At 42.6% G+C, this 13,221-nt stretch overlaps 2 protein-coding genes across 4 annotated transcripts in view; one reads left to right on the forward strand and one right to left on the reverse strand.

The window, feature by feature from the left end:
* Positions 1-13,221, reverse strand: part of LOC129722961 (coiled-coil domain-containing protein AGAP005037-like) — a 1,195,377-nt gene that overhangs the window by 425,625 nt on the left and 756,531 nt on the right. The window lies entirely within an intron of this gene.
* LOC129720000 (uncharacterized) lies at positions 7,198-11,281 on the forward strand. Its single transcript, XM_055671410.1, has 2 exons — positions 7,198-9,258; positions 11,204-11,281. Exons 1-2 carry the CDS (start codon positions 7,198-7,200, stop codon positions 11,279-11,281), a joined length of 2,139 nt encoding a protein of 712 aa, XP_055527385.1.

Below are 13,221 nucleotides of genomic sequence, written 5' to 3' on the forward strand. Positions count from 1 at the left end.
GTTGCTAAGTTTGTCACTCGTCGCGTAGCGACATATGTCCCTTTCTGATTGGCTGAGCCAGATCCTTGAATCGGAAGGAGTTTGATAGAGGTTTAGTTTGGTAAACTGCTACCTCCGGGACGCGTGGTATGGTGCATGTCTGTGCTACAACCGTAGTCGGACTAACAACAGTGTTGCCAGGAGTAACGTGTTTATAGTCCTGGTTGCATTATGAAGCGTTTCACATTGAAGTTTTGACTCTCGCCAACACTCTAGCTACGCGAGCGGTTACATTATACCCCCTGGAAAGCGCTGAAAAATTTAATCTCAAATTTTATTAAATTTTTCTAGGTACCTTGGTCCTTAATCGTTCTGACAAAATGTACTGTTTTTGTATGGTTATTATTTTTAGCTTGATCGGGGTTCGAATTCACTACCACTTTTAATTTAATAGTATCACTTCTCTAATATCAACTTAAATTTGCTTAATTCAATCTTAAAAACTCATTAATTGCCACTGTAACTGTGAGCGACGAATAATAAAGACGCACAAAATTTTGTTTCAGGCAGCTTTTTTTTTTTTGAGGCGATAAGAAACGAGACTAAATTCCTCAATTTTGCAGTACTTTTGTACCTACTAACTTATCGTTTTTCTTATGCAAATTTGACTTTGCGTTATTCACTACGATTTTTTTTTAATTAGTTGCTTTAAATGAGATCAGCGAATAAACACGACGCACGAACTGTTTCTGGTTCCAGGCGGCCATGTTTTTTTTATTTTCAAACGATACGATACGAGACTAAATTTTTCCCTAGTTTTTGCAGTACACCTTCGTACCTGCTAATCTACTTTTGTCTTTTTGCGGCGACGACGAGACGGTACGAAAAACCTCCAGATTTTTCCGGAGAAATGGCGGCGCTTGGAACCGCGAGTCATCTTCAACCAAAGATGTATTTCAAGTTTAATTCTTTCGCCCAACTTTTTTTTACCACGGTTACTCAAACAATCGAGGGCACGCGACGACGATTAAGCGAAAACTGTGATTCGTTGCTTCTGCACCAGCGAAAGAATCGTCCTTGCTTTCTTACCGGAAAATTTATCGAAATTCTTACTGCACGAAAATTACATCGAAACGGGGGGTAAGTTTTCGCACCACCTTGCGATTTGCAACGGATCACATTCGATCCTTATTTGGTTCACCGTTTTATTCTGATCAAATTCTACCTCACGTTAATAGAATTATGTATGCTCATGGCAGCTTAACTCCATGTTATTCTTAATACGACTAATTTCTACTACGAACGACTTTGTTTATATAGCCCTATTCATAAACTGATACTGAACGGGACCGAGTTTTCTGCTAGCGCGGACTTAACAAAAACGGAGTCGCCAACTTAACTAAACTAAAACTAACTGCTGTCAACGGTTTTATTTTCTGCGGAACGAAAGATGAATCTAATTCGGGACGAGAATTTCTTGGTACGTATGGCTAATTATTCTAATCTTCTTTTAAATCTGTTTTAGGTGGTTTATGCTCTGCGACTCGACACGTAAAGTGGAGGAGGTGTTTTAAGGTGTGAATTCGACTGGTTGACTGATTCTGGATCAGCGCACATAGCTTGGAAAAGTGTGTTTACTTTCGCTTTAGTTTTGATGAATAAAATACGTCTAGGTTTTTATTGGAGGTTGGTTCGTTCAATTCATTCGTAAGGTGTTAGCTGTTTGATTTAATGATGTCGGAGATAAGTTGTTTGGGGAAAGGCTAGTCACAGGCACCCTAGGGTATTCCGTTGTATTAACACCTGGTAGTGAGATATCGTATTGTTTATCTGCGATACCGCGGTTCAAATTATTTGAGGGTCCCGGAGATGAAGTAATTCCTGGTATTGACAACGACTCTACCGGGGGGAAATTTGGGTAAGGCAATGAAAAATTGTTTAACGAGGGCCTATACGAGGGAGCGTCGGGGTTAAGGCTATTTCTCGCGGGTACCGTTTGATTCCCTACTTTGTTAGTTGGTGTTTCCCCTATCTTGAAATACTACCAAAGCATATCATTAATTTTTAAAATTATTCTCTGTTTTTCTGACCTGCCTCTTGCTGGGGCTCTCCAAACGCGGTCTCTGAGAGCCAGCAGCCTAGACTTAGAACGTGGTGTAATTCTTCTATCTAAATCTTGTTGTAACATGATAATTTTGTTTATGTACAGTTGCATTTCTTGCTCAAAAGAAACGGTTGAAAAATAGGCTTTCCGTTCTTTTCGAACATTTTTCATTATTGTGCGAGGGGTTCGACGCTTATTTTCTAAGGGTCCTTCAGACTGCGCGCCGCGTACGCTTAGTTCGTAATCTACTCCTTCTTCTTCCAAATCGTCCGCGTGGTAGTCATACTCATAGTTGGTCATTTTGCCTTCATAATTAGAACCAGTGTGAATTTGAATTATTCGTCTTGATAATTTGCTCAAGTTTTTTCTTTGAAAAACAAAGGATGTTTGAGACATTTAATTTACTATTAAACAGACGAAGTTCGATACTGTTAACTGAATGATAACGAATTCGACAACTCAGCTAGGTTTTTGCTAATTTGCAGCTAACAAGAGAAAATTGACTGACTCATGTTATTCTTAAGAAACTAATTACATTTACTCTAATCAACAGATCATGCAATGCATGTTCAGAACAAAAGATCGAAAACGAGCTTTTGAGTTGGGCGCCAATATGTAACAGATAAATTGATGACCAGGCCCGATTAGACTAATAAAACTTAACGGAACAATACGGGACTGATGTTCTTGGAACGCCTAATCAGCCAGATATCATGTACACCGGAATCGGTAGCGAAGGTGGAGAGAGTTTCAACGGTCAATGGAGTCGGAATGTAACCCAACTCGACTACCCTTCTAACGCAGACAGACGGGACCAATACCCTAGTTAAAAGATAACAAAACTGCTTATGCGCCAACCCGTTTTACAACGGGATTCAGAAATGCATGTTTCAGTTGCCCAACTAACTCTATTATTCCCAGGGCGGGTCTATCGATCGCGGGGACCAAACTCAAAAGTCTTCGGAATTTAAATCACTGACGGAACCTACTTCACGATATAGTGGGTTTCATTAGAAGGCACGAGACAATATTCATGGTAACTTATTATAATTTTTCCATACTATACGTGTGGTTTAGTAAGCGGGTTAGTTCAGTGTGCGTATACAAAGGATGTTTAAATTTTAAATATATAAACTAAAACGGTCTGACCTCATTTTTCCACCGGAGTTGATTACTGTTAATGCTGCTTCTCGATGACTTTGATGGACGCCGTTGACGAGGAAACGGTAAGCAGGGCGACTAAGGCCGGACGTTCAAGGCTTTGGACCTGCGATGATTGCAGTCGGATATGACGATTTTCTGTCGGTGGAAGCGGCTTACGAGCACCAACAGCACTGCCTGCCCGAGGTGATGGCAGTGGAGACTAGCGTGGACACGCCTAAGAAGATAGTTGGATCACACTCTCCGTTTCTCCTAGTTCGGCGGACTTGTCGCGGCTGGACTAGCGCGACGATGCTGGCGAAGTAGTGCTACTGGGTGATCAGGTCGTTCGGTAGTCCAACGGAATACTCCCTTTAAGATGCGTGTGCTTGAGGTATCGCCGGACACGTGGTTAGACACTAGGTGAGTTGTTGCCGACCATGTGGATCCTGTCCAGAGTATACAAAACAAAAACCTTCGTTCGAAGGTGTTTGGCCTGTGCTCCACACGCCTGATGCCTAATTAGGCGGTTAGGTCGCACTTTCTTATTTTACGCGGTGGGCTTTTCAGCTAGTATACTTTGTAATATTTCACTTGTTTTACTTCAATATTTCTTCTACGGATAGTAGCTTTATATAATATGCTTCATTTAGCACTATTTGATCTTTACCAACTATCTCGCCTGCTAGTCTAATTGGAAATGGTATCTACTATCTGGATTAAACTGCAGTGGGCGTTGCTAAGTTTGTCACTCGTCGCTTAGCCCTTTCTGATTGGCTGAGCCAGATCCTTGTGCATGTCTGTGCTACAACCGTAGTCGGACTAACAACAGTGTTGCCAGGAGTAACGTGTTTATAGTCCTGGTTGCATTATGAAGCGTTTCACATTGAAGTTTTGACTCTCGCCAACACTTTAGCTACGCGAGCGGTTACAGACTTCTGGACTGCGTTTCGGATCGAGCTAGCTGCGCAGGCGTCGCGAACTAAAATGACAGTAGAAAAATTGGTCGCAGAAGAACTGCAAGTAGATGAGCTAATTGCAAAGGGGAACGAAGGGGGCACAGTTCTGCTAACTGGCGATCAAATTCGTCAGCTCGAAAAAGTGAAAAAGCAATTTAAAGTGGCAATAGACGGAGAAGCGCTCGGAGTTACTTCTCTCATTACTCATAAAAAAGAGCTTCAAGACAACAGCAAGAACTTACCACCTATCAGAATCAATCCTTACCCCACATCGCCTGAAATGCAGAAGAAAATTAATTTTGAGTTGGATAAAATGATAAAGCAGAAAGTTTTTGAGGCAAGTAGAAGTGACTGGTCTCTAAGCACAGTGCCTGTTATCAAACCAACAGGTGAGGTTCGTTTATGCTTGGATGCCAGACGGCTGAATGAGCGGACGAAAAGGGATGCATATTCCCTCTCACACCAGGACCGTATACTAAGCAGACTGGGTGCGAGTCGGTATTTGTCAACCATTGACTTAACCAAAGCATTTTTGCAAATTTCGCTCCACCAAGACTCGCGCAAGTATACGGCATTTTCAGTGCTGGGAAGAGGATTGTTTCAGTTCACCAGACTACCTTCCGGGTCGGTCAACAGTCCAGCCACTTTGGCTCGACTAATGGACCAAGTACTGGGGTATGGTGAATTGGAACCGAACGTATTCGTGTATCTCGACGACATCGTCGTCGTGAGTGACACATTCGAAGCTCACCTTCAAACTCTCTCGGAAGTAGCCGGACGACTAAAGGCAGCAAACTTATCGATAAATATTGATAAATCATAATTTTGCGTGAGTGAGCTTACATATCTGGGATATATTCTCAGCTCAGCAGGCATACGCAGCTTCTGAGAAAGAAGGGCTAGCTGTTCTGTTAGCCATTGATAAATTTCGCCCGTTCATTGAAGGGACACATTTCATGGTCGTGACGGACGCTTCCGCTCTTACACATATAATGAAAGGGAAGTGGCGTACGTCATCTAGATTGAGCAGGTGGAGCATAGAACTACAGGGTTATGATTTTGTGATAAGACACCGTCGCGGGAAAGATAATGTCATCCCCGATGCGCTGTTCAGCTCAATAGAGATATCAGTATTGGAATCGAAAGATGACGTATGGTACTCAGATTTATTTAAAAAAGTTCTTGCCAGCCCAGATGAGTTCCTGGATTATAAAGTAGAAGGGGGCATGCTGTATAAATTTGTACCATCTAAAACCGAAGTTTTAGACTTTCGCTTTGAGTGGAAGCTTGGTGTTCCGGAGATATCACGGACTGATATGCTTCGAAGAGAGCATGACGAAGCATTTCACATCGGGTACGAGAAACTTTTAGATAAAGTGCGTACGAGATATTTTTGGCCGAAGATGGCTGGCGCTGTTCGAAAATAAATCGACAGATGCGTGATTTGTAAAGAGTGTAAACCCTCCTACACATCACAACATCCGACGATGGGCCATCCTCGTCTCACTACTAAACCGTTTCAGATGTTGGCAATTGATTTTATCCAATCATTACTCCGTTCGAAAACTGGAAATACGCACCTGCTTGTACTGCTCGACCATTTTTTCAAGTGGACAGTTTTGGTACCGATTAAAAAAATATCCACTCCGCTGGTAATCAAGATTCTCGAAGAGCAGTGGTTCCGTCGATTTGCTGTTCCAGAGTTCCTTATAAGCGACAACCCGTCGACTTTTCTTAGTAAAGACTTCCAGAATTTCCTCAGTCAATATCAGGTGCAACATTGAGCGAACTCGCGACATCACCTAATCTGTTTCGTTAAGTTTGTGTTAACAACAACGAATTTCCGTCGCTGAAATAAGGTGTTTTTTATTCAGTATAATCGCTTATATCGCATTTATATCGTGTGCATAGTGAAGTGCAACTATTTCAAAAGTCGGATATCGTGGAGTTTCATAAAATCACCAATTTATCCTCGCTAACAGATAAATCTTATCTCTGTTTCGGCTGCTATTGTTGTTTTTTTGCGACAACAACATTCGTCAAGTACTGCTACCGTTTGCTGATCCATAAGAGAATGGAGAAGAAACTGTGCGGAGAGTGTAAACTTGTCATAAATGATTTGGAACCCATCCGTTGCGGTTTTTGTGAAACATGTTTCCATATCAACCAACAATGCTGTGGTATCAATAGTCGCGTTTGCAAAGAATTTTTCGTGCAAGGCAAAATAATGTTTATTTGTCCAACCTGCCGAGAAGTTTTGAACGGTCGATCTGTTCGCGAGTATGTGACAGATTTATCACCAAACGTATCCACACAGCCACAGTCTATCGCCGACTTACCAGCACAGGTTCAGAAGCTCTTCGATGTCGTTGGTGAATTGAGCAAAAAAATTGATAATTTGCCCCACAAACCGACAAATGAGAATCCCTTGCTTGGTACACCTTCTACTTTGTCCACTACGCCTGTATGGCCAATAAAAAATTCAAAACGTCGTCGTACTGAGCCTATTCAAATCGAAGCCGATCGTGGTGAAAATAACATTGATCTGAGTGATTTATCGGTATCTTCGATTGTTTCTGTCGCTGCACAGAATCGTTTTTGGCTGTACCTATCTGGACTGAATCCACTGCTTACCGACAGTGACATACAAAAAATCGTCTCGCGCTGTTTGCATACCACTGAGCCTGTTGCTGCCGTTCGGCTTGTGCGTAAGGGAATTGATACATCAAACTTTTCTTATGTGTCATACAAAATCGGCTTGGATCCAAATTTGAAAAATGTTGCACTGGACCCTGCTTCATGGCCCACTGGTATGCTGTTTAGAGAATTTGTTGACCTGCCAAAAAATTAGTTTGGGAACTCGCCTGCTCTGCAATTAATGTGAATGATACAACCGACAACGGACTAGGACAACTTAAATTTACTGTTTACGAGACTTTCGACGAAGATGACTGGCTGCCAAATAATGTTCCTGTTGCTGATGCTTTGGACTCGGGACACCCTTTAACAGGCACTATGGAAGCCTCTGACCCCCCCGCCACAGTCGCGCATTGTGCAGATCTTCAACATCGTCATCGTCCCGATCCTGTGGTCGGAGTGCGGGAAGGGGGCTTCCAGCCTGCTGCTTCAGGCATGTATGATTTAATTTCTGAACTATCGGTACCTGACCATCCTTCAAGTTCTAGCATTTCTGATCGCCGCCATGATACGTGCAACATCTGGATCAACTATCAGAATGTGCGGGGACTGCGAACGAAAATCGACGAGTTTTTTCTTCACGCTGAAGACAGCATGTACGATGTCATCATTCTCACCGAAACCGGCTTAGACGACCGCATCCATTCGCTCCAGCTTTTTGGGAACTCATACAGTGTTTTTCGGTGCGACAGGAGCGCCATGAATAGTGAGAAACGTTCTTTCGGAGGTGTTTTGATTGCTGTGGACAAACAATTCCCATGTACTCTTTTTGTACCCGCACACGGAAGGCATTTAGAGCAGGTATGCGTTCGAGCGACTATTCGTTCTAAGAAAATATTACTGTGCGCCGTATATATACCACCGGACAAAAGTAACGATGCATCTGTCATCGATGCACATGTTGCTTCTGTTCGCGAATTTTGTGACGATAGTTGTCCTGATAGCACGGTAGTTGTTTGCGGCGACTATAACCAGCCTCGAATCGCCTGGGACATATGCAACGGTGTGATACAGCATACTAATCCTGCCCAGCTCTCTGCAAGTAATGCAACATTGATTGATGGGATGGACTTTCTAGACCTATATCAGGCTAACTTGCAGCGTAATTATCTTGGAAGAGTGTTGGATCTTGTTTTCTGCACTAGTGGTAGTAACGTTTTGGTTGATAGTTGTGAAATGCCGCTGATTCAACCTGATTCGCATCATCCTCCTCTAGTAATTAAGCTGCCTGTTTCCAACTGTCCAGCTTCCACTCCAGTGTATGTCTCACCGTCAAGACAGGAATTGAATTACCGCAAGATCGATTTCGTTGCCCTTTCCGCACATCTTTCGAGCATTGATTGGACTAGTTTGTTTGAGTCAGAATCGGTTGACATTATGACTTTGCGCTTTTGCGATGCTATTCGCTCATGGTTGACCGAAACATTACCTTTCGTGAAGCCCCCCTCCGCACCTGCATGGGGCACCAGCATGCTACGGCACTTGAAACGACTTCGAAACACTTATCAGCGTAAACACCGTAAATGGCGAACTGTTCAAACAAAATACCACTTTAAACGTGCCAGTGAAAAGTACCGACGGCTAAATGCTAGTTTGTATAAATCGTATGTTCTGAGCGTTCAGGCTAATTTGCGAAGAAACCCAAAAAAGTTCTGGAGCTTCGTAAACTCGAAAAGGAAAAGCTCTGCAATTCCGTCGGAAGTATTTTTCAATGAATCTACCTCCTCAACTGAATCGGATGCTTGTAAGTTGTTTGCTACGTTCTTTTCGTCGGTCTTTGCTTCCGATCCTGTCACTGCACAAACCGCTGAGAACGCTGTTCAAAATGTTCCGGCCAACTGTGTTGATCTAGATGTTTTCGAAATTACTCCAGAAATGATAATTGCTGCAGCAAAAAAATTAAAAACGTCTTATTCCGCTGGACCAGATGGGATTCCCGCTGTCATTTTTTGCCGTTGTGCCGTTTTGCTTGCTGAGCCACTATGCTGCATCTTTAACAAGTCCTTCACGTCAGGAAAATTCCCGGAGGTGTGGAAAAATTCTATCATGTTTCCAGTTTTCAAAAGTGGTGATCACAGCAACGTCAAAAATTACCGTGGCATTACTAGTTTATCTGCTGGCTCAAAACTTTTTGAATTAGTCGTAAGTGCAGCTATTCAACGTAGCACTAGACACTACATTTCCTCTGATCAGCATGGTTTCATGTCTGGCCGCTCGGTGACTACGAATCTTCTAGACTTCACCTCTAGTTGTATTAATGAACTTGAATGTAAAGCACAGGTGGACGTGATATATACGGATCTGAAAGCTGCCTTCGACCGTATTAATCATCGAATACTGTTGGAAAAAATCCTGCGAATGGGTGCTTCGCGACAGTTCGTAAAATGGCTAGGCTCATATTTGTGCGATAGAGTTATGCGAGTTAAACTGGGATCACAATTATCGCCTCCTTTCGTCAATAAATCGGGTGTACCTCAAGGCAGCAATTTGGGACCACTGTTGTTTATTTTATTTTTCAATGACGCTGCTGCTGCACTTGGAGTTGGTTGTAGGCTGTTTTATGCTGACGATCTTAAAATATTTTTGACGATTCGTTCCATCGAGGATTGTCGACGTCTACAGGATATGCTAAATTCGTTCGCGTATTGGTGTAAATTAAACTGTTTGACAATCAGCATTGCTAAATGCGAAGTAATGACTTTTCATCGCATAAAATCGCCTATATTATTCAGCTACCAAATAGATGGTCAAACACTGAATAGAGTTGAATACGTAAAGGATCTTGGCGTGACTCTCGATCCTAAACTGACTTTTGATCGTCATCGCGCGATAGCTATTTCGAAAGCTACCCGTCAGCTAGGATTCATTTCAAAAATCGGACACGACTTTAAAGACCCGTACTGCCTAAAATCTCTGTATTGTGCTCTTGTCCGTCCTGTCCTCGAAAACGCAAACCTTGTTTGGATGCCCCACCAGCTCCATTGGAATCTACGTATAGAACGCGTGCAGCGAAGATTCATACGTATGGCTCTTCGGGACCTGCCTTGGCGACAACCCGACAACCTGCCCCCGTACTCTGACCGCTGCCGCTTGCTCAACCTAGATACTTTAGAACGTCGCCGCAAGATGCAACAGGTGTTGTTTGTGGCAAAGCTGCTAAATGGTGAAGTAGATTCTCCCAAACTTCTTTCGTTGTTAAGTTTCCGTGCACCACATCGAGCCTTACGACCTGCATCACTATTGACAAACCGTTATCATCGCACGAACTTCGGTCGCAATGAACCCATTGCCTCATGCATTAGAATGTTTAATCGAGTGGAGGAATATTTTGAATTTGGTGAACCTTCGTTTAAACTGAAGAAGAAGCTAGCACGTATAAGTTTTTAACATCATATATTAGTTTTATATTAGTTCATTAAGACTATCAGTCAGATGAATTTTATACACAAATAAACAAATAAACAAATAAACAAAAATCACAGCCAGGCCAATCTGGTCGAACGGCTGAACCGGACTATAAATGCGTGCATACGAACGTACGTTCGAACCGATCAGCGACTTTGGGATACGAGGATATCCGAAGTAGAAACTGTCATAAATAATACCTCACATCGTTCTACCGGCTTTTCTCCCTACAAAATTCTCTTCGGGCACGAAAGAGTCGTCAGTGGGGAAAAAACACGCGAGATACGGATAAGGCTGATGTTTCTTCTTTTCCCGATCATACAACCTTCGGTTCCGTAAGCCTGCTCCAATGTATCAGGTGGGACAGAAAGTTTTTAAGCGAAATTTCGCTTTATCCTCAGCAGGGGATGCGTATAATGCCAAGCTTGGGCCAATGTATGTACCTTGTACCATTGTGTCACGGCGGGGAACAAGCTCATATGAGCTGATCGATGATCAAGGCAAAAACCTAGGGATTTTCTCCTCAGCAGATTATCCTGGTAATTCAGGATAGATATAAAATCATCTAATTTCCTTTACTTTTTGAAAACTTACCTGTACGCTAATACAATAATTTATTCATTTTTTGTTGAGATTTGTAGAGCCATTGTGGCGTAACGTGTCATTGCGGATTGTTGAAATATACGGTTATGTTTATAATTGTTGTTTGTAGAGCTAAAATAATTTTGATAGAGAGAGAGAGATGCGGATCTGATCAGACGTAAATTAAAAGCCTATTCAAGGACCCTCTCGTACTTTCGGTCAAGTAGCGTAACGTCCCAGAGATAAAATATCATGTACGAATAGAAACGTTTTTGAGAGACACCACCGATCAGAGCAATAGGAAATTTAGATTATATTCCGAATTCGCAATTCACAGGGATTTACCGGTATAACCTGTAACTATTCATTACAAGAGAAACAAAAAAGCGTACGTTTGAGCACCCGAGAGCGATAGGTCCGACTAGGAATATTTTGATTAAATAACGCGTCATCAGTAATAAGTTCGCCAACAAATAAGAGCGAGAATTTTTGCTCTTCCATCGAACAATGAACTGTTTGAGAGAATTGGGAGATGTACAGATTCATTAATCGATCCGCGATTGTGGTCTACGAAGATAGCCTCTCATGAGTGACACGAGAGCAACTATTTGATGATAGAACACACAAATGTTGTTTTGTTTTGTGTGGTTCGAGTGCATATAAAGGTGCAACTCAAACCTGGGTTTGTTGTATGTAAATAAATAGAGGTCGAAAATTAATTGATAACGAGATTATTAATTAATTTTAAGGGGGAGTATAGGGTAGTGTTACCGTTGAGGCACTTTGCGCATTTTGCTTGTCTAAATCGTTTTTGTTAAGTAGTTATTAAAAAATCTAAGTGTGTTAGTTAAAAATAAAAAGAAGATGCTCCTCTTCAATTAAGACAGTGCAGCAAATTCTGCTAATTTTCGGAGAATTGACGAATCAGGTATGCCAATGGACCTTAAATTAGAAACCCAGTAGCCCTAACCCTACAATGTCTAACCCCCGAAATTATCCCACGTGTTTGCACAACCAGGACCCAGGATTTTATCCGTAGAAACGGATTGGAAGGCACGGGACGAGCGAAGAAGAAACAGCCCGATTTGCTTAGACAGGTTATGTGTGACACGAAGCCAACCACCTCCCGCATATTGTAACAGCGCTTTTCTTGGATGATCCAGCTTATTTAGTGGCCACCTATATCACGGCGCAAAAACCGTTGAGTCGCCCTTCACGCACCATCGTTATCCTCGGTGAACCAGCGTCACCCGTAGCGGCTCTTTTACCACAGTCGAGACAGCGGCAGCAGACACCGCTGTAAAACCAAGCTGAGCAGCATAAACGCGACAGAGGCAACGAGCATCATCAGCACCCGAAACAGCAGCAGCAGCAGTGAAGGCCGGCCGGCACAGTAAAACTTGCGATCGTGTAAGTGGATAGCAGACTAATATAGTATTAAAATTAACTATTGTCCTTTCATTGCCCGAACATCCAATTCTTTGATCAGCCCTTCGATGTCAGAGCCGACCCTGAGAGCGAGAGAGCAGCTCACGGCCGTGCTAGCCGTTTGAAAGAGGCTAGTGTTGCCCACCCCCACTAGATCGCCGATGGTGTTGCCCAGCGATCGAGGTTTAGTTTTGGTAGGTCCTCCACCGACCAAGTAATAGTTTACACAGGGTATCATTATTAGTAAGAGCCAAATCTAATAGACGGTCATTACTATTAGTCACATAATTCATTTGCGATAGGTGGTGTAGACTGAATCCATCCAACAAGGCAGAACTCCCAGCTGAGATTTGCGATTGGATATAGTCAATGACTGGCATATAATTATTCATACGGCTCCAAACCAATCCAGACTGGTTGTAGTCACCAAAAAGCAGCAGGAGATCGTCTCGGTTTAATGAAGACAAAACAGAACCAATGGATTGTACATGATTTTCAATGGCAGTAACAAAGCTGAGGTCGGGAGGCAAATAGATAACACCGACACTGACTTTGTGAAGCAGCATCGAAACTATAATCCACAGCTGTTCGAGTGTATCACAAACGGGAGCAGGGTCAATATAGCTACAAAAGCGGTTAGAGACAGCAATCAAAACTCCTCCACCACGCGTCTTAATGCTATTTTTTCGATTGCGATCGCAACGATAAACGGTGAAGGTTGTAATTTCGTAATTTTTTTTTGTTAGGGAATTAGGATTACGTTGTCCATTGATGTGAACTTTTGTAATATATCCCAGTCAATTGCTATACGTGTCCCTTTGCAAAGTACAATGACCACTATTGTTGTGAGTGATCAGGTACCTGCACCGACACGCTCCCAGTCAGGTTAAATATGGTTTATGAAGCCAATCACCTTTCCAGGATTCA

This window comes from Wyeomyia smithii, chromosome 2, assembly GCF_029784165.1.
Source record: "Wyeomyia smithii strain HCP4-BCI-WySm-NY-G18 chromosome 2, ASM2978416v1, whole genome shotgun sequence".
In the NCBI taxonomy this organism is placed as follows: domain Eukaryota; kingdom Metazoa; phylum Arthropoda; class Insecta; order Diptera; family Culicidae; genus Wyeomyia; species Wyeomyia smithii.